We start from the raw sequence: 19489 nt of genomic DNA, 5'->3' as shown, positions 1-19489 counted from the left end.
TTTACAACTGCGCGGCGTAAATATATCTTTGAGAGCAAAATTCGGCTCATACCAATTTGACGTCGCTTTCAAAGGCATTTTTATCTCTCAAGAGTGTGACATCTGACGAGTGCAAGTCATCATCGATGGCCGCCACGACGACGGCAATTTGCGTGGCCGCTGCGGCCGCCGGCGGTGCCATTCTTTGGATTGTACGAAAGTATCGCGAATGGCAGTGGGGCCGCTGCAGGTCCCGCCGCACCCTCGAAGGTCTCGTCTGCATTGTAACGGGGGCGAATGCAGGCATCGGACGCGAAGTTGCCAAGGACCTGGCTCGCAGGAAGGCCAGGGTCGTGGTGGCCTGCAGGAACATGGACAATGCCAGGAAGGCCATAGAGGACATCAGAAGAGAGGGCGTCCGATCTGGAGAGCTGGTCGGTGATTCTATAATCGATTTTTACTAACATATCATATTTATTTTTCTATTTTTTCTCAATTTAAATTTGTTTGTAAGTTAATTATAAATGACATTGAAATGATTTATGTTCTGTTTATTTTTAGATGCTTTATAAATAATTATACGAATTTTGGCCATTTTTATTGATTTATACAATTGAAATAAATATAATGTAAAGTCCGTTTGGACATTGACGCTCAGTCTATTATAAAAAATAAATGAATCAGTCAGCCCAGATTTATTTCTATATTTATCAATGCTATCAAAAAATATTACGTAACAAGACACCAATGGTTAGTTACATAATAATAATAATTATTGTTCCCGGCAAAATACTTTTTCCCATTTTTCATGTTTTTTAATTTGAACTTAAATTATTTATTGAAATGAATTTATTCCTTTAAGAGATACATAAATTATATTTTTCTTTTATTTTTAATATGAAATCAAGCAAATATTAAAAATAATAAATTAAATTCGACAAAGATATTTTCATTAAATTTATTTTTCAGATCCCTATGAAACTTGACTTGGCGTCCCTGGAGTCTGTCAGGGCCTTCAGCAAAGAGGTTCTTGACCAGTTCAGTGAAATCAATGTGCTGGTCAACAACGCTGGAGTCTACATTCCGATGGCCGAGAAACAAAAGACCTCTGACGGATTCGAGATCCACTTTGGAGTTAATCACCTTGGTCACTTCCTGCTGACCAACCTTCTTCTTGACACAATAAAAAAGTCAAAGCCGAGCCGGTATTTCTTTTTTCCTTAAGGTTTCTGTGATGTTTAACCATCATTTATAATTGTTAGCATCGTCACCGTGTCTTCGTCACTGCACGAAAAGGGCCAAATCGACTTTGACAATTTGCAGCTTGAGGACATGAGCCACATTGATCCCAAGAAGAGTCGTTTCAACCCTGGCTACTGCAATTCTAAACTGGCAAACGCCCTATTCAGCCATGAACTGGCTAAGCGCTTACCCGAGGGCGTTTCGACTTACGCTGTCTGCCCTGGTTTCACCCTGACCAACTTGTTCAAAAGCTTCAAGCCTAAATTTTATCACTACATCATGTTCTCCCCTGTCATGTTTTGGTATATGAGGGGTGCTAGCCAGGTAAAAAATAAACGAGAATAAAAATTTGATGTGATTAATTTTTTGTGTTATTAAAAGGGAGCGCAAGGTGTGATCAACTGCGCTGTTGCCGAAGAACTCGAAGGTCAATCTGGTCTTTTCTACAAGGATTGCAAGGTGTACCAAAGCAAGGCTGACTTCAGCCCTGAAATAACTGAAAAGCTGTGGCAGGTTAGCGAAGAGATGGTTGGTATTAAATAAAATAATGTCATGTCTAGAACTGATTAGGAATTTTTTCCAATTAATTTTCTATAGATTATAGAAAGCTTTTTTTATCTAGTGATGTAAATAGTAAAATAAATTGAGGCACAAATTTTTATCCAGTTTTACATTTCATCATTTATTATCTGATCCATATTGACATATAAAAGTTTTATTTACAAAAATGAAACATTTCCTTAATATCTGCCATTGAACGTGCAAGTCATTAATAATCCAGGGAGTGTATAATACGAATTGTGCTTTTCTTTCCTTTTATCTGGGAATCAATTGCAGAGAGGTAGGGGTGACAATATATCTTTTAACTGCATTAGGCGCTCTACTGTCTGCATATTTTCAATGATATTTGGACTTATTAATAACAGAGCCGGCTAATCAATTAATAAGAATGGAAGAATTGAGATTCAATCGCAGTATTAAGGCTTGCACGTTGCAACGAACGATCAATGAGCATATATAACAATCTCTGTGTGTCTCTAATGAATATAACTGCCTCTAAAAAGTAGTCATGCACACTCAACAGCTATGAGATAGATGACGAGTTTTGTGAATCGCCTCCTCGGACGGCTCCCTAGTTATGTGGAAAAGTCTGTCTTCCAAATAAAATCGGCGACGGCGGCAAAAATGACGTTTTTTTTTCTAAGATGTATCTTTTGATCAAAATCGCACTTGTCCTCTCCACAATGTAAGATGTTTGTTCTTTGGATGTGGAATTCTGTTGGCTGTGAGTGCAATTTGTTTGATATGCATTTGAACATAGTTTAATGTTCTAGCTTTGAATTTTCGGAAGGAACATAACTGGCAGCTATAAATTGCCATGATGGGGTTCTCGCATGCTCTTGAAGCAGCAGCACAGTCACATTAGTTTGCGCATCAGGCTCAATCTCTTGGCTGTGGAAAAGGACTAAATAGATCCGTTTTCTCCCCACAGTCTCGTGATATGAACCATTTTTCACAAAAAAATCGCATGCATTTTTCTTTCTAATAACGCTCTTGATAAGAGGCCACTGGTGCTCTTTTTGCTCCAGGACAGTCAAGGTTTTTCCATTGATTTTTGCAACACTCTTGATTTTGCGAAAACGGAAGGCAAACAAATCGTTGATTACACAGGTTTGCATCTCAAGTACAGTACAGTATGAACACTGAAATACAGATCTCATTCTCTTTAGTACCTTGTTTAATTGCTACGGACTTAAAATCTTTCAGTCAGTCATGGGTCTCCTCGTCTAAAATGTACAATACAACGTCACTGCATATTACGACCCTTATTGAAATTAAGCTTACAATAAATTAAAAAAGGCCACCCAACTGGGGGTGCACTTAAACTTTAGTTTTTACAAACTTTACAGGGCTCGTAGCACTTGCATATCCCTTTGAAAACTGTTGCGGCTGCAAAATGATATTTTGGCTTCGAAATATAGGCATAATGATATACGCTTGGGCTTTCTAAACCTTGCAACTAAAGGCTTGAAAATGATATGATATAAAGGGCTAGGTTTTCAGAGAAACATTCCCAAAAGAAGCAAGCAGTGGAACTCAAAGCATCTTTGCTGCAATGACTAGGACCGAAATTTTTACAAAGTTCTTCCACTGCTTCTTGTGATATTTTTCATTCAATCAGTCATAAAGCTCAGCATTGCTTGTTAAAAAGTGATGCACTCAGGCATAAACCATACAATCATCGGAAAAGGGCACTCGATTTTGGCCTCTCTAAAATAAATGATACACAGAGTTTTGGCATTTGATGAAAAGAGCAGCACAGCTTTGCAAAGAGATTTGGCGGAGCCCTGAAACTTTACCCTCCGGTTCGATTGGCTTTCAATAATTAATACACTTTTGATGAGCACTTCTCTCAATTATAGGTTCAGCGTCCAATTGCGCGCACATGATAATCAACTGCTTATATAATTAATTAATGCGAATCGCGACATAATTTTTCCATGTGTGGTATCACTTTTGCAAAAGATCACTTTGAAAGGGCGCGGGCCGGCACCGCGCGCCTAATTCGGCAGCACAAAAAGTTTGTTTTTCTGTCTTTCCCTCACACGTCCATTGATTCTCATTAGATCATCTCGGTAGTCCTAATGGGTTCTTCAGGCTGGCAGCTGACCACACGTGTCACGTGGTCACTGCCGGGCTTATATTATACATGGGTGGCGAGGGTGTTGCCTCTCTTGGCGCCGGTAGCCTGGATGAACTGCAGCGAGTTGGAGCTGGGCATTCGAGACTGCGTCAGCGGCGCCGCGATCGACCCGTTCCGGCCAACGGTGGCGCTGTACGCCGGAGGTGGAGGCTGCAAAGGTGGCGAAGACACCCTGCCAGGGGGCGACGTCATGCCTGCCGGCGTTGGAAGGGTCGTGTGTGGAGAGGCGCGCGCAAAGCGATTGCCGTAGGTGGCCGAGTACTGAGGGTCTATGTAATTGTTTCGAGGTGGCGCCAACGGAGGGTTGTACTCGCGCGAGTAGTCCACAAACGGCACATAGCCGTTGTTGTTTGCACCGTCCTGAAAAAATTTGATGGTTTTATTAAAAATAAATTAGAAGCAAATTTACATCTTCATATTAAAATAGTACGTAAACTGGCAGATGGATTAAATTTTTTAATTAGGAAAAATTAATTAAAAAGGTATGTTTACTAAATTTCAACATAAAAAACACCCCAAGAAGCAATAATTAATATAATACAATTTATTATTTAGGAAACTAATCTGTATGATAAATATATTATTTTGCATAAATTTCTAAAAAATAACTTACAGTTTTTAGAGGCAGGGAAGGTTCGGTGTAGTCAGCAGAGTACCTGTAGATGCCCTCGCCGCCATTTGTCAGTCGAGGCGTCGGGACATCACTTCTGTCCTCCCACCTGTCGCTTGTGTCCTCGTGGACGTTGCTCAGGGAGGATGAGGTTCTGATGTCTACTTTCAGGTCGGAGTCGTTTGAAGAGCGGTCGGAAAGTTTTGCCGACTTTTCAGGCATATCCACAACAACTAAAATTTTAGAAAATTAATTTTTATTTTTTTCCCTTAATTTGTATGTAAAATTTACCTTGTGGAGGTGATCTGTGGAGATTCTTCTGATTGGTTCTGCACCTGCAGAAGCAAATACAAGCCACAAAAAGCACCAAAACAACAGCCCCCAGGGCAACGTAGAAGATGATCTCAAGATTTTTGAGTCCGTCTTGGATTCGGAGGTTGATTTCCGCCACGTCTGTGCCAAACGCGTTTGATGCGGAACAGTTGTACGCACCAAAATGCATACTCTGCGCGCCTCTGATCACCAGCGTGCTTTTTATCCCTTCTGGTAAGGGCTCTTCGTTGATGGTGACATCAGGGTCGACTAAAAACAAAAAGAAGTGAAAATCTCGAAACGAAATGGCTCTCGAAAGCGAGAGTAAAAAGATAAAAAGCAGAAATGAAACTCACGCGCTGCGTGCACCTCGCGGCCGTTCCTGCTCCAGGCGACTCTATCCGGCCGGGGCACCGAGAAGACCACACACTCAAGCTTGACGGTCTCCCCCACGGAGCCGTACTGGGTGAGCCGAGAAATTATGTCTGGCGGCCCCTTGAGGTACACTTGAGCCTCCGCTTTGATATCTGAGAAACCCTCGGTGCTGGCCACGCAAATGTATCTGCCTGCGGTCCTCGAGCTCACGGTCAGCGACAAATTGTTTGAGCTGGAGATCACCTAGGGCCGAACAAAGAAAGGGAAAAGTGGGTCAGAAAAATTGGATTTTCAGATTCAGATTTATTCCATAAATTCGTATGCCCTTTTATTACTAAAATATAAACAAATATATATTTTTACGTTTATTCAAATTATCATTTTTATTTATTACCTTTGATGTTTCACCATGGAGCCACCTGATGACTGCAGCAGGGTTGCTGTCCACGTCACAGCTAAGGGTCACTTGAGCACCATTCTCCGCTTGCACACTTTTCGGTCGGTCTTTGAAACGCGGACCATCTGCGATAAAAAAAATTTTCATTAATTTTTGCCCTACTCTCACAAAAAAGCCGCATGTTGCGTGCGAAATTTCAACTCACAGGCAATGTCCAGCGTCTCCGACTCTTCGCTTTTGCCGACCACATTGCGTACCTCGCACTTGGCAATCGTGTCGTGCATGGAACGGGTGACATTCGGGATGAGCAGCTCTGTCGTGTACTCGCCGCTGACGGGCTCGTCGTTGATGTACCACCTGCGAAAAAGCGACACATTTTAGTTCGATCAACCCGCCAGAGTTTTAATGAAGGACGTGTTTTGCCGTATTTAAATATTTTCTGCGTGTGCTCGAGAGTATCTGCGTGTCATGATTGTCATGCAAAGCCATGCGTTTCAGCAGGAATGTAATATCAGTTTATTTTCGTTGAACAGAACCAGTAATAATAAACAAGTCAAGATTAAACGTGCATATATTTTGCAAAACTTGAAAGTCGACTTGATACACCGCAAAACATCGTGAACATGAAAATACGCGCGCGTATTGTTATGTGAGCGCCACAAAAATTTAAGTCGGTCATGAATAGAATACATGACAAAAGCAAGAGCGCCGTGAAATATGTAAGTATATGTGCGAGTGAATATAAATACGCTTTCAAAGTTCCATTACTCGGGGCTTTCTTGCAATTGTCTTTCATCGGCTTTTTACCCCGCGGGAAAGGCTGAATGCCTTTTGCAGCCGGAAATCACGCAAAGCTTATTGTGGACAGGAAATTTGCGCCCAAAGACTTCTCGTGGCATTTTTATATACGCAAAAAGCAGCGTGACTGCACGAATGAAAGGGGGTTTCTCAACTGAAACAAACCGCAGTATAAATGCAAATGTGCATTTTAGTTAAAATTAACTGCACTAATGCATGTTACTGCTGAATTTATGCTTGGAGGTCATTAAAGTTGCTTTTTTCCGGAAAATGTTTTAAGCGCACCGGCGCTCATTTAAAACAAACTGCTGCAGAGTGAAAGGCGAGTAGCAAGCGCGGTCGCAGGCTCTAATCTTTATTTGCTCCAACTTTGGCAATAAAGCGAGCGAGCGAGCAAAGTTGGATCTATGTGTGTGTTAGAGAGCAAGTAAGTATTATTATAAAGAGAATGGAATGATTGCCAACCTGTAGTTGAGGCCGTCGGTGGGGTTGGCCTCCGCCTTGCAGGCGAGTTTGACCTCGTCGCCCTCGACGATCCTTCTGTCCTCCGGGTGTGTGACCCGCACCGACACTTTTGGGGCGAACTTGACGTCAAGCCTTAGACGGGCGCTGCGGTGGTTTCTGTCGGCCGTGTTTTGCGCCTGGCACGTCAGATTTTGTCCGTGGTGCTCTTTCTTGGGGATCAGCTTGAGAATGGACTTGGCGGTGACCCTTTTCCCATCGGGCAGCGGCTCGGTGACCGTCTCAATGCCAGAGGTGATTACGTTGCCCTGCCCGTCCAGCCAGGTGATCTAATTACCATGGAAAAACGCGAGAGATTGGATTAGAGGATGACGTGCGAGAATGAGAAAATGGAAAATGAGTTCAAGAAAAGCCCTCGAGCGCCTCTCGTCGGGCAGTGCGAGATTGGCTGTTGCCGTAAATGGGCACTTGAGGTAATGAGCGTGAGTGCGTCATAAAAGCGATTTGTTCGACGCTTGCCGTAATCGAAAACACACGCTTGCCTTTTGTCCTTCGGGACGCGAAAAACCGCTCTTTGCCAGAGATGAAAGCAGGAGACGCGAGCGCTTATGCTATTGGAAAGTATTTTGCAGAAATTGCCAATTTCATATTTCTGCCAACGAGACTGCAAATTGGTTTTGTTAGAATCCTTTACAAGCTGCGAAGGAGTGGTAAAATGTAAAGTAAGCTATGCTGCAAAAATAAATTAGGCCAAAAATTGAATCCAATAAATATTTTTATACATACATGTAACCTTTTTACGCATGGATCATTTAACAATGTAAATGCATATTTATTGTTCGAATTATATAAAAAAATTATTGATTTTTTTTCACAATTTCACAATTGAAAAACAATGTACAAATCGATAGGTTACTTTATATAAATTTTAAACTTTTAAATTGCAAATCCTCAAAATTTCGTCACTGCCCTCGCATTCAGCTTTTTAATCTGGAATCAAACTACGCGAGCTCCGCAAACCGCAGATTGCATTTGCATAAAAAAAGAGTCACTCCGCTGTGTGATGCCAGTATGTATGCAGCTGTATACTGAAAGTGGTGGTGTGCGCGCAACATTTTCAATAAACGCCAGCAAAATGTATATTATTCGCATGCTCGGCGACTGTTGGGTGTATTTTTGCCATTTTCCACCGACCTACCAACCCAGTACGATTACACGCCGGGTGTGTTCATACAAACTAACTCACTCGCAGAGTGCAGCCGCAAAGCGCAAAAGATATACAGGATCAATATTAGCATGTCTACTAAACATGATGATAAATACAATCGAGAGAGGCGAAGCTGGAGAGGGAAAGAACGAGCCGCCCGTACAAGAGTCATTTTCCTCGAGAAATGCAAAAGTTGAAAGCTGGCGACAATTACAGAGAGGCAGCTCGCTGATAATTACCGCTCGAGTGCGTATAATAATAAAGCTGCTGCTCCACTCCATCCGCGAATGCGAGAGCGACACTCGAACAAAAATTATTTCCCCGTGACTTCTCGAACAAAAGTTCACGCAAGAAATAAAGACGAAAGAGAAGGGAACGAGTAGAGCAGAGAGGCCCTCATTATCATTCTTATAATTTCTTGTGTGTGAAAGAGACAGAGAGCGCGCCTCTGTGCCATTAGAGCGATCTGAATTAACGAGGCGATATGCGACTCGGCGCGAATACCAAAAGTGCGCACCGTGCCGTGTAATTTTATTGCCGCGCGCGCGAGAGCAAAGTTGCCAGGGTGCGAGTTTGCAGTTGGCAAAAAGTTTCGAGCTCCAGACACCATCGCCCGACAGTTACAATTTCATTCGGAATGAGGTACGGCCCAGTCAAAATGCAGCAGCAGCATCAGCCAGATCCACTTTCCTTTTTGGCGTGTGCGAGGGGAGTCGGAAAAAAATTGAGAATAATTTTGTAACACTTTTCCCCCTTTTGACGAACGAGAAAGAAAGAAATAAAAAGTGGAGCGAATGGAAAAAAAGTGATACTGATATTTGCGAAAGGAGAGCAAAAAGTATGGTTGATTTTTACCTCTGCCGATGGTTTTCCGCCTCTGGACACGCACTCGAGTTCAATCTCGCGGTCCTCTGTTGTGGTCAGCACTCGACCCTGAAAGAGGCAAGCAAAATTCCATCATCCGGGGTACAGAAAGCGGCGAGGTATATAAAAGGCCTGTCAAGAACATTCGCACACATGCAGGCTCGTCTCTCTCTCTTTTGCTAAATTGGAAATTTTTTAACAAAGAGAGGCTAAATTACCGCACGCGGCGAACATGCTGTTTGACCTTTCACATCAAAAGGAATGAATAACAAATAATATTGGAGCGTAATGCGATTCAAAGGAGCCGATTTTTGCTATTGAAAAAACGTCCGCAGCAACATCTGCGGATGATTTATCAATTTCTAGTGAATGGAGAGCCTTTGCTACAAATTCATACATTTTTCTTTTACGTACCTGCAAGATTTCTGGTGCATCAGGAGGCACAAGCACGGTGAGTGTGGCTTTGCGTGACCTGATGAAGGCAACTCCAGGCGCAGCGGCCACTTGACACTCAAACTGGGCATCGTCCTCAAGGTTGACGTGACTGATGTCCAGGGAATAGTCACCTGAATGAAAAACAATATTAATAATTTTACTCTAGATACAAGCCTGATTAATTAAGTAGTAATGAATTATATGAAGTATAAAATAATCATATACACTAAAATTCTTGAAATTTTTAGCAAAAGTATTGCTTGTGGTGGTGCCGTTTTGTCCAACAATTACATTTCTTAAATAAATTGTTTCCAACATTTGAATTTGTAACAATGTAGACAAATAAACAACAATATTAAAATTAGTTTAAATTTAATCTTTTATATTTTTTTGTGGTATAGAGGTCTTTCTTTTTATGATCGTATATCTATTGAAAGAAGGATTAAAAGTTTAAAATAAAAAGTTACATTGATTATGTTCTACTGTTATGGTTACAATTTACTGTCATACTAGCAATATTAGTCGGTCGCTTCAATCAGATAATCTAGAGTGGCGCATTTCTTGAGAATCAGCAATACCTCTCTCGCGCGCGCGAAAAGTAGAATAAAAGTTTTACATTGCGCGCACGAGAGGGAGAGAGACACGTAAGTAACTAAAACATAGAGTTCATGTCGAGTCTGAGGAATTTGAAGAAATTGCCGGCTATAAAATTGCCATGAAGTTGGAATAAACTTTATGAAGACGGATGCAAATAAAGGTTTGAAAATTTTAGTGTCAAAACTGACTTGCAGCGTGTAACACGGGGGTTAAAAATCCCCTCTCTTTACACAAGCGCGAAAAGACTCTGCTGCAGGAGAGATTTAATACACATTTTTCCAAGGCGAATACTCCATTCAAGATAAAATGCTTTATTATGCCTTTCCACTAAAGATGTTTGAAAATAAACATCCGTCAGATATATTAAGATGTACTATCGGGAGGAGGAAATTTTGAGAAACTCCTTTTGGATTCCCGGAAAAGAATCTTTGAACCAAATTCCACAGGAACTCACCTTCTTCGTCACTTCCGATCATGGTGTATCTGGGGTAGTGGGACAAGTCGCGATTTGCACCAAGGGCAAAGCTATCCCTGGTCCATTGCAGGATGCCTCGTTTGTTCTCCACTCGGCACGGAAGGGTGACTCTGCTACCCACGATGGCCGTCTGGTCCATGGGTTCGATGGCAAATTTCTGCTCAAGACCTTGCACGCCGCTGAGGACCAGCAAGGCCAGGAGCAGCGTCAGGAAGGTGGTGCGCGCCGACCGCTCCATTTTCTGCAACATACGTGAGAAAAATGAATAAATTTGTCAACTTGGTTGTTGTGCGGGTGGGAAGCTAATAAAGGAACTCGAGGAAACGTTCGGGAAAGGAAACAGAGTAGATCCGCGCGCACTTTTTATGTACCGATAAAAATTTCAAAGGCAGACTGGCGTCCAAACAAACAAACGCGCGCTTTCGCTGCTGCAGATTACGACACATCTGCCGTTTCATATGTATTTTCGGGAGGCCTCCTCCTTTTTGTTTCATGAATCAATAAGCGGCAATAAATAAATACATGCGGCGAGAGCGGGTGGCTCCGCACTGTAAATCAAGCGCGCGGTGTTATTGTTTACAGCAGCAACACGGCGGCCTGCATGGGTTATGTGCGCTGTGTGTTGTATCCATCCGACTTGGGCTAATGTTGGCACCGAGTGATACATTGCAACACATGTGTGAGTGTGCCGCGCCTATGCCCGTCGGGGGTGAAACACATGCGCGCCGAACAAGAAAAAACACCACATTATGCACCGCGAGAATGAGACAATCGGGGCCTCTGTGCGCCTCGCCTGCTATTTATTATTCAAAACCAACCACCGCCTCACAATTAGATCGGATCAGATGCACTGCTCGACACACAAGGCTCTGTTTCGTCCTCTACGCCCCCTGTTTTTGGCTCATGATTAAAGAGATAAAAAAATTTAAAGAGACGATGTCCCTTTTTGTTCATGTTTAGTCGTATGGGTTTTAATTAATGCAGGAATTGAGGATGGCTGGACTTTTTACACCAAGTGACACTTATATGGAATATTAAAATTAATTACAAGATGTTAAATTTAAAGATCAAAAGAAGCCTCTTTTCTGTATATATTGGCAAAGCCTCAACTACTGCTGCTGAAAGTGGATGAAGCTTTTGTGAGTCGTCTCGCCGCCGCTGCGCATTATTAATACGTCTTTCTCCTGACTGCTTGTCAATTTGATGAATTTCGCTACCCCATCTACTGCATGCGAAAAGATGGATTTCGTCAAAATTAATTTTTCTGTTAAAGCGCCGCTTCGCCGCCGCCGTTGTCGGAGGCAACGAAATTGCCTTTGTCCCAGTTTTCCGCGTCAAAAAAAGGGAGGAAGGAGACGACGGCTAAAGAGGGCTGCTGGAGCGGGCGGAAAATCTTATTTTAATGGGGGAAACAGTGGCGTAGAAGGTTCTTCAATAATAATATACAAAAGAGAGCGAGTTGAGCTACAGCACACACGCAGAGTCGAATCTGCTGCAGCAGACTTCTTTTTTATTTTCCTCCTCCTCCACAATTTTGTGCAGCTACTTCTTTTAAAAAATAATTTGCCGGCCGTTGGCTGCATCATTTGAGGCAAATCCGCTCACCCGGCCAGATTTCCCAATTAAATACAGCTTTGTTCGAGGGGAAGAACGAATCAAGCCACTTTTGGGGTGTGACTTCGCCCGCCACCGAGAGCTGCCGCGCTTAATGATTTTAAATTGGCGATTCATCTTTATTAGCACGATCCCCAGACGAAGTCGTCGGCCCACCTGCACGGAAGAGCGGATAATGCGGCGATTTAGCGCGTCGGAAATGACATTTTCTGGCCGCAAAAACGCCTCCTGAGAGCCGATTTTGCTTTTGAACTCTATCCGATTTCCTCTCTGCGCACGGCCACGTTTTTTGTTCTCCATCATGTGGCTCATTTACGACACGCCAGCAGCTGAGGCTGTGCTTTCCTCCCTCTCTGCTCATTAAAAAGTGGTTGCATTGTTAGTCTCTGTCGTTGTCGTAACTTTATAATTAGAAACTGCCGGCTTTTGATCGTAAAAAAGCGCGGTGGCAGCTGAAAAATTGAGAGTTTCCGTGTTGACGACAAAGTATACGCATGTCGAATAATTATCTTTTGATCGTGGAAAAGCATAGTGCTGCAACTTGTTTATGATGAATTAATTGACGAGTGGCGACGAACAGCGAAATTCAATTTAAATATCGCGTTTATTAATCTAAATTGGGCTCTAACGATTTTGGTTTAAGCGGAAAATGACCGTTTCGTGCGCCGGGGAATGTGCTGCAACGAGGATTTTCTGGAATTACAGTAATTTCACGTGCGATAAGTAGGTGTTGATTCGACGCGGCGGCATGAATAACAATAAACTGTCGAATTAAAATTTTGGCAGATTTGCGCGCACTGTATGCTAATTTTATTAATAAAATGGCTAACATGCTGGCTGGCGGGGGGCGTTAACCGAGGTTATAAAAGAGAAGCGTTGTACAGAAAATACACGCGTTCTATGTTCGTATAGAGCATGCACACGCGGCGGTGAAAAGCTCGCAATTTCACATTAATTTCGTATGCAAATGCGGCGTGCATAAAAAGCAGGGGGCGCGAACTAGCATTAAAAAGATAAAACCGAGCAGTGCGGGAATTGGCAAATCCACTACTACACTCGAGCCGCCTGCGGGCTTTTTAACAAATTCTGCCTAATTTTTTACAATTCAACCCGACGGCGGCTTTGCAGCTGCGGAATGAGGCCATATTTTCATCTCTCTGGGCTTCTTTGCACGCGTATATTTTTCAGCCGCGGGTGAGAGATGCTGTGCGCGCGCCCTTCTCTCGTCATGGCCTTTCTCTCCCACGAAGAGCATATTGCACACGCCGGCGTAAGAGGTTTAATAAAAAGCATGTTGATAATGCAGGCCGAAATAAAAAATGGTGTACACTTCCGCGGATGCGAGAGAGAAGCACTGGATATCTGCGAGGATGTGCAGCCTGATGGCCTCATTTGATATGGCAGGGAAGTGAATGCACAAGAAAAGCAAAAAGTGGAAATAAATAAGTGTAAGTTTAAAAATTTACATTGATCTCATTTTAAGACTTATTCCCCTTAAAATAATATTAATTTTTAAGAGCCTGATCTGATTTTATTATTTGAAGAATGATTTAATTTGTAGAAGAAGGAGCATATCTATTATAGGAAAGTACATACAGACAAAATAAATTCAAAAGGTCCTGTTTTGATTCCAGGGTCTTGATTCTTACGTGGGTGCTGAGCACCAAGGGAAATAAGAGGAGTTGAGCGTGCAAAGACCGCCCTTTTTACTTTCCTTATCGGCAATCTTTTTCATTTTTGCGAGCCTTTCAATCTTTTCCAGTCCTTTGAATCTGATTGAAAGAGCTCGCCGCGTCATCTTCGCAAAACTCTTGTGAATAATGAAAAGAAAATTAGCCACCCTCGACGTGGTGCTTTAGAATTTCGGGCCAAAAACGCGTGTATATGGCAGCAGGAACTCGGGAGGGCAAAAAGTAAGCCACTGGCATTTTTTCACTGCCCGCCGAACGCACATATACAGCGTGTGTGTGACGCGAGTGTGTTGAATCCATCGTTGCAGCGTGAGAACATTTCCACCAGGATGTGGCTCGGCATTAAATGTATAAGCAGGCGAGATGATTGTGGCGCGCTCGCTCGGTTCGTGAGCTTGCTGGTGACAAAACTGCTCTCTCGTCTCCTTACTTGCCTCCGCCACGCAGATTATCATTGCGGCATTAAATATGCATGGCGTCATTTATAATAAACACCAGAGGCGGCGGAGATAAGACGGCAGCGGGGCGCGAGAAGCAGAAACTCAACCCTTGTCAAATTGCACGTGCTCAGCAGCGCAGGGGGCCGAAATCAGGTGTCATGCCGGGCCAACTTGCCGCAATCTAATGAGACGAGCAAACGTATTAATTATTTAAATGCAGCCTTCGGAAGGCTTCGGAAGTAGTGCTGATTCCTGCAGACAGCCGTTGCGCTGACGTGGGTTCGCTCCACATTTTCTTTTCTCCGTGGCCATTGTCAACTTGGGGCAAATAATGGAACTGCTCGAGCACGTCTCGTCTAATGTGAACTCGCACGAAATATTACACGCCATGTTTGCCACCGAGACGCTTTTTCATCAACACGTGCCGTAAACTTCGAGATTTGTCAGAATTATTATTTATGCGATGTGGCGTAAATTCATCTGGGCGAAGATGATGGGCTGTCAGGCATCTGTTTGCCCGCAAAAGCAGATAATTTCGGCACTCCTTCTGCCGGCAATAACGCCCTCTCTCTTTCTCTTATGCGTATGTACTCTCGCATATACGCGATATTAAAAATGTCAAGCTGCGGTGCTCGTTTTTGGCGCTGCTGCGAGCGAGTTGCTGACAAGCCTCCTTGCTACTTAGGAAGGCATAATGGAGGCGGCGGCCGTGCTGCCAGCAACTCATCACAAATTTCATTCATTTCCTTCAGCAGCACTTTTTTACAACACACGGCCTCGTATAAAAAGAGGCGCGCGCGATAATATTCCGCCCGGCTCGAGCACCACCAGCAGCGATGTCAGTGACGACCGACCCGGCCAGCACATGCCGAGGGCGCAGAGGCAAGAAAGTGGCAACGGATATGCCCCACACCGCCAAAATAATTTATATTTGCCGTGTCTTTTGAAACCACTGGTTTAAGATCGTCAAGACGCGTCACGACGTCACTTTTAATGAGGCTACTTTGTTGTATAATTCTTGGTACATATATCAGCATGTTAGTACTTTATTGTAATAAAACTAATAATTGTTTTAAATTTTTTGATTATATAATGTGAATTAACTTAAACTCGTTTAAACTATAAAAATGCTGATTATCAGATATAAAGGCTTTATACAATTTTTTACATTAATCTATTGATGACGATATTATAAATTTGCCCAATTAATATTTAGAAATATTTTAGTTGTATTTATGTTTAGTTTAATAACGTGCACTACATATTCATATTTTATTATATTATTAAATACACGATTAATAATAAATATAAATTATATCTATTAAAATATATTATAAAAAATTAAAGCGAGCATAATATTTATAGTATTTAAAAAAAAAATTGAATTCGAAAAAGTAGTGCGTGAAATATTAAAAAAAAAAATCAGAAAAAGCAAAAGATTCTTTCTTTTACTTAATTTATCCAATATTTATTCAGCCGGATAGGAAAGCAATTTAAATGGAAACTTAAGTGTGGCCAATTTTTATTCAAACACGATTCTTAAAAGCTTTTCCTGCTGGCGTCACGGGTCAAAGGTCACGCCAAAATCCTTTTACGAGCGACGGCCGCGGTTTTTATCGAGTCGGGGATTAATTTAGGGCGCGGACTTTTTGCCAGCGAGCGTTTTCACGCCCCTTTGACCGTCCGGCAAGCGCGGGCGGGCAGGCGGCGAGCTATTTATTCTGGCGAGCGATGATCAATACCGGTCGACGCCAACTGCATGGACATTGTCAGTGTGAAAGGATTAATTAATTGCTCATTGTTCTGCGCCAAATCGAAGCGTGTAATCCGGAATATCATCCTCTGTTAGACACAATTTTGTCGGCGCTCAACACAAAGCGGCGCGCCAACACAATGGCGAGCGAAAAACGACGACGAGCTGTGCGGCGGTGCGTGCTGTGTTTTGTGTGTGTCAACTTAATTTCGACCTCTTCTTATTCGCATTGTCTTCCTCAAGTCCAATTAGCTAATTGAAAAACAAACGCGAGGAGGAACGAAAGAGAGAGAGGGAGAGAAAAAAATCGCTTGATGGAGCAATCTTTCTCGTCATCGGCGCTTAACAAAATCAGAGAGCCGTTTCATTGCCTCGCCGCTCTCAAATTAATTTCAAAGTTGGGCGCAGATTAAAGGGGAATATCCGGTCGAAAAAACACTTAGCTAACAAACTTGTTATCTCTCTCGTCGGCTCAAGCAAGAGAGCGAAGGAAAAAGTACACATCCTGCCCGACGCGAAACTCTTGTTGTCAGCAGCGCAGCTACGAGCAACTCTCAAACTCGCTCTCAACAACTTTCACCCTAATGCCGATGGAGAGGCAGAGAGTAATAATAATATTTGCATGATGCAGTTGACCATTATTTTGAAGTCAGTCCGAATAAGTTGGCGAAAGCTCTCCGGCTTTGGCCGGGCGAGAGGGAAAAGGTTGTTCCGCTTGATCCTGGTGAGACAGAGCGCACATGTGGGCACCACACGACCGGCGGCGGCGGCGACCCTCGACTAGCCAGTGCGCGCTCTGCCTCTAATTAAACCGACTCCAATATTGTTGCTGAAAGCAAAACACAAACATTTCGGGGATTAACTACGACGGCGGTGCCCAAAACCACGATTTTTCTTGCCGCCGACAAGCCTGCCCTTTTATACGCGCACAGGTCACTTATTAAATGAAATATTACTACCGAGTCGGACTCTGCCGGCCAAAGGGATTTTTCGCTTTGCTTTTGAGCGCTTTCTGCCGCCGGGACGCTTTTTTGCTCGTGCACTAATTTTCCACGCTTCAGAGCCGGAGATTTGGAGCGTGTGCGTCACATCTACGTAATATTAGAGGAAAACTCGCAAGGGCTGCGAATTCCATCAGGCCAAAATCGATATAGGTTCGTTTATTAGGGAACTTTATTCTAAAAAAACTTTTATAAAGGCCCGTGGCTGGAATTCTTGCCAAAAATTTTAAGCAAAACTTTGCAGGCAAACATGAGGCACAGGTAGAATTTCACGTAAGGCCTCACAAATTGACGATAATTAAATTATAAACTTTTTATTTCAACAGAAAAATTTTATCTTGACTAAAAAAAAGGAAATAGGAAGGAGAGTTTGTTTCACTCTAATGAACAAGCAAGTAATCGACTAACTTTTATTTAATTGCTGAGATTTTTAAATAAATTACAATGGCCACACAGAAAAATCTTGGATTATTTAAGAGGCTGAAAAGGATTAGAGGTGTTGAATAACTTACTAAGATTATGTTTATGATATTAAATCTGACGTGCACATTATTATTATTATTATTTTGAAAGTTGAGGAGCGAATGAAGTTGAACACTTTGTTAATGACACATAAAATATTACACGAAAACAGCCCTCTTTACTTAAAAAAATATTAATCTTGGGCGATGACTATCAAGTGAAAGCTGCTAGAACACATCTGAAAAATTGAATGGAACTGCACTCAGAAAACTTAGGCTCGTCGCTGCACTAGTTAGTGCTGTGGCTGCTCTTATGTGGGCTCGTCACCGCACTATTAGTGCAGCCACAGCACTAACTAGTGCTGCGACGAGCCTAAGAGTTTTGGGTGTGGACTGCCTAAAAGAACTGAAAAAAGCTTAAGTGCCAGGCTTAAAGAGAAAACGAAAATAAATTCTGATCCTAAACATGATAAGAGGGCTGCAGCTATTGCCAGGAATAAGAACAAAAACTATTAATAAAAAGCAGCATTTGAAAGTATCAGGCAGTCTAAATAAATTCAAAAAACCTTTTAACTGCTTGTAATACTTACATTTAATAATGTTTAAATTTTGTTATTTCTCAAAATTTGAATTGTAATGGTAAATATTTGTGATTTTTCTCTCTTAATGAGAATATAATGTTATAACTTTGAATTTATGATTTGTATCTCGATATGGGCGTAGTGATTGCCTCAGTGATTTATCAATAAATATTATTTGCAACGATTTTTCCTGTTTATTGGAAAATTAAAACATTTTAGTTGCAAATGGATTATTTGGTATATCACAGAGGCATTTACTGCCCATATACATTGATAAAAAAAATTCAAAATTATTACATTTTTTGATTCTCTATAAGAGAGGAAAAAAACAAATCTTTACAATCAAAATAAAAAATTTCATTATTTTGATAAAAATTGGTCATTTCTGAACGATAAACTTAATATTGATGCAAATTTTAAATAAAAATGTACCCCATATTAGCTTTGGAGCGCGGATGGATTGGCGCACAAGTGGTGAAAATTTATTTTGACACGCATGTATTCATGCATTCCGTTTGGCCAGCGAAAACCAACAAGCGTCCGCCACTTTAAACACGGCTTTTCACCGCACTTGATTTCCCTCTCGGTTGAGGAATCGACAGCAAAATTGAAACGCGCACGCCACATTTCAGTCACAAAACTCAAAACACATAATCCGCACTGATAATTGAGTGGCCGAGTGTGCGAGTACAACAAATTGCACAGAGAGAGTATCATCGCGAAATTGGCACGCTGACGTGTCCGCCGCAAATCTGCATATATCGACGTCAAATGCCGTTTGCGAAACAATTTCGAACAGGGTGGTACGCGGAATATCAAAAATCAATTGCGCCGCATTCAGGTATACGGATGGAATATTTATGACGCTGTGCCAGAGTCGCACGGCTAGAGAGACTCTGTGCGAATTTTGCACTCTTTAATATTCAACAGGAACACACACACACACACACACACTCTCGCTGGCTGCCAGCAGTGGTGCTGGGTGGAGTTAAAATTTTCATCCTCGCCACGGGCACACGCATCCTCTGCCGCGAATATTATTTATATACGACACAGATATTGGGAAATTTATGACTTTCCGCCACCGACTGGCAATTATTTATGAATTTTTATATTTTCAACGTCAATTTTTCAGCACGTGGCTATTTTTATGAATGAGATACAAGTGCAAAACTTTGTTCAACCGGTTGCATAACCTATTACAAAACAATTTTGTTAGCGATTTTTCCTTTATTAAAAACGATATCAATAAAAGTTATTCTTTTTTGTTGATGAAAACTCTTGAAAAAGGGGATATTTTTCTCTTGTCGTCAGGGATGACAAGTTTTTTTCCCCTTTTTTTAATTTATCTCTCCATTAAATATTTTTCTCTTTTTATGATTTCTGGAATCAATCGATTGCAAGCAAGAGGCACGTTATGTCTGCGATTAATTGGAACACCATCTCGTTGGCAATCACTCGCAACTTTTTGCTCCGTGTCGGACACACAAA

General features: G+C 42.1%; 2 protein-coding genes across 11 annotated transcripts in view; one reads left to right on the top strand and one right to left on the bottom strand.

The window, feature by feature from the left end:
* On the top strand, nucleotides 1–1886 carry LOC132202095 (retinol dehydrogenase 12-like). The gene is made up of 4 exons (XM_059628813.1): nucleotides 1–413; nucleotides 949–1184; nucleotides 1242–1545; nucleotides 1603–1886. The coding sequence occupies exons 1-4, from the start codon at nucleotides 126–128 to the stop codon at nucleotides 1762–1764; spliced, it is 990 nt and encodes a 329-aa protein (XP_059484796.1). The 5' UTR covers nucleotides 1–125; the 3' UTR covers nucleotides 1765–1886.
* A 166-nt stretch (nucleotides 1887–2052) lies between these two features.
* LOC132202087 (irregular chiasm C-roughest protein-like) overlaps nucleotides 2053–19489 on the bottom strand; it is a 211932-nt gene continuing 194495 nt past the window's right edge. For all 10 annotated transcript variants that reach the window (XM_059628801.1, XM_059628796.1, XM_059628797.1 and 7 more), the window contains 10 exons: nucleotides 10437–10698; nucleotides 9365–9516; nucleotides 8942–9019; nucleotides 6883–7208; nucleotides 5825–5976; nucleotides 5617–5744; nucleotides 5204–5465; nucleotides 4827–5117; nucleotides 4539–4768; nucleotides 2053–4285 (listed from right to left, as the gene is read on the bottom strand). In XM_059628801.1, the coding sequence (XP_059484784.1) occupies nucleotides 3926–4285; nucleotides 4539–4768; nucleotides 4827–5117; nucleotides 5204–5465; nucleotides 5617–5744; nucleotides 5825–5976; nucleotides 6883–7208; nucleotides 8942–9019; nucleotides 9365–9516; nucleotides 10437–10695 (2238 nt within the window). In that variant the 5' untranslated portion in view covers nucleotides 10696–10698 and the 3' untranslated portion in view covers nucleotides 2053–3925. The remainder of the gene's footprint in view (nucleotides 4286–4538; nucleotides 4769–4826; nucleotides 5118–5203; nucleotides 5466–5616; nucleotides 5745–5824; nucleotides 5977–6882; nucleotides 7209–8941; nucleotides 9020–9364; nucleotides 9517–10436; nucleotides 10699–19489) is intronic.

This window comes from Neocloeon triangulifer, unplaced genomic scaffold (genome assembly GCF_031216515.1).
Source record: "Neocloeon triangulifer isolate White Clay Creek 2 clone unplaced genomic scaffold, ASM3121651v1 ptg000014l, whole genome shotgun sequence".
Classification (NCBI taxonomy): Eukaryota; Metazoa; Arthropoda; class Insecta; order Ephemeroptera; family Baetidae; genus Neocloeon; species Neocloeon triangulifer.
This window is presented reverse-complemented; position numbering and strand designations above follow the sequence as displayed.

Coding starts and splice junctions, on each gene's coding strand:
- LOC132202095 (XM_059628813.1), top strand. CDS start 126: ATGGCCGCCACGACGACGGCAATTTGCGTGGCCGCTGCGGCCGCCGGC. Junction 414..948: donor GCGTCCGATCTGGAGAGCTG/GTCGGTGATTCT, acceptor TTTATTTTTCAG/ATCCCTATGAAACTTGACTT. Junction 1,546..1,602: donor ATATGAGGGGTGCTAGCCAG/GTAAAAAATAAA, acceptor TGTTATTAAAAG/GGAGCGCAAGGTGTGATCAA.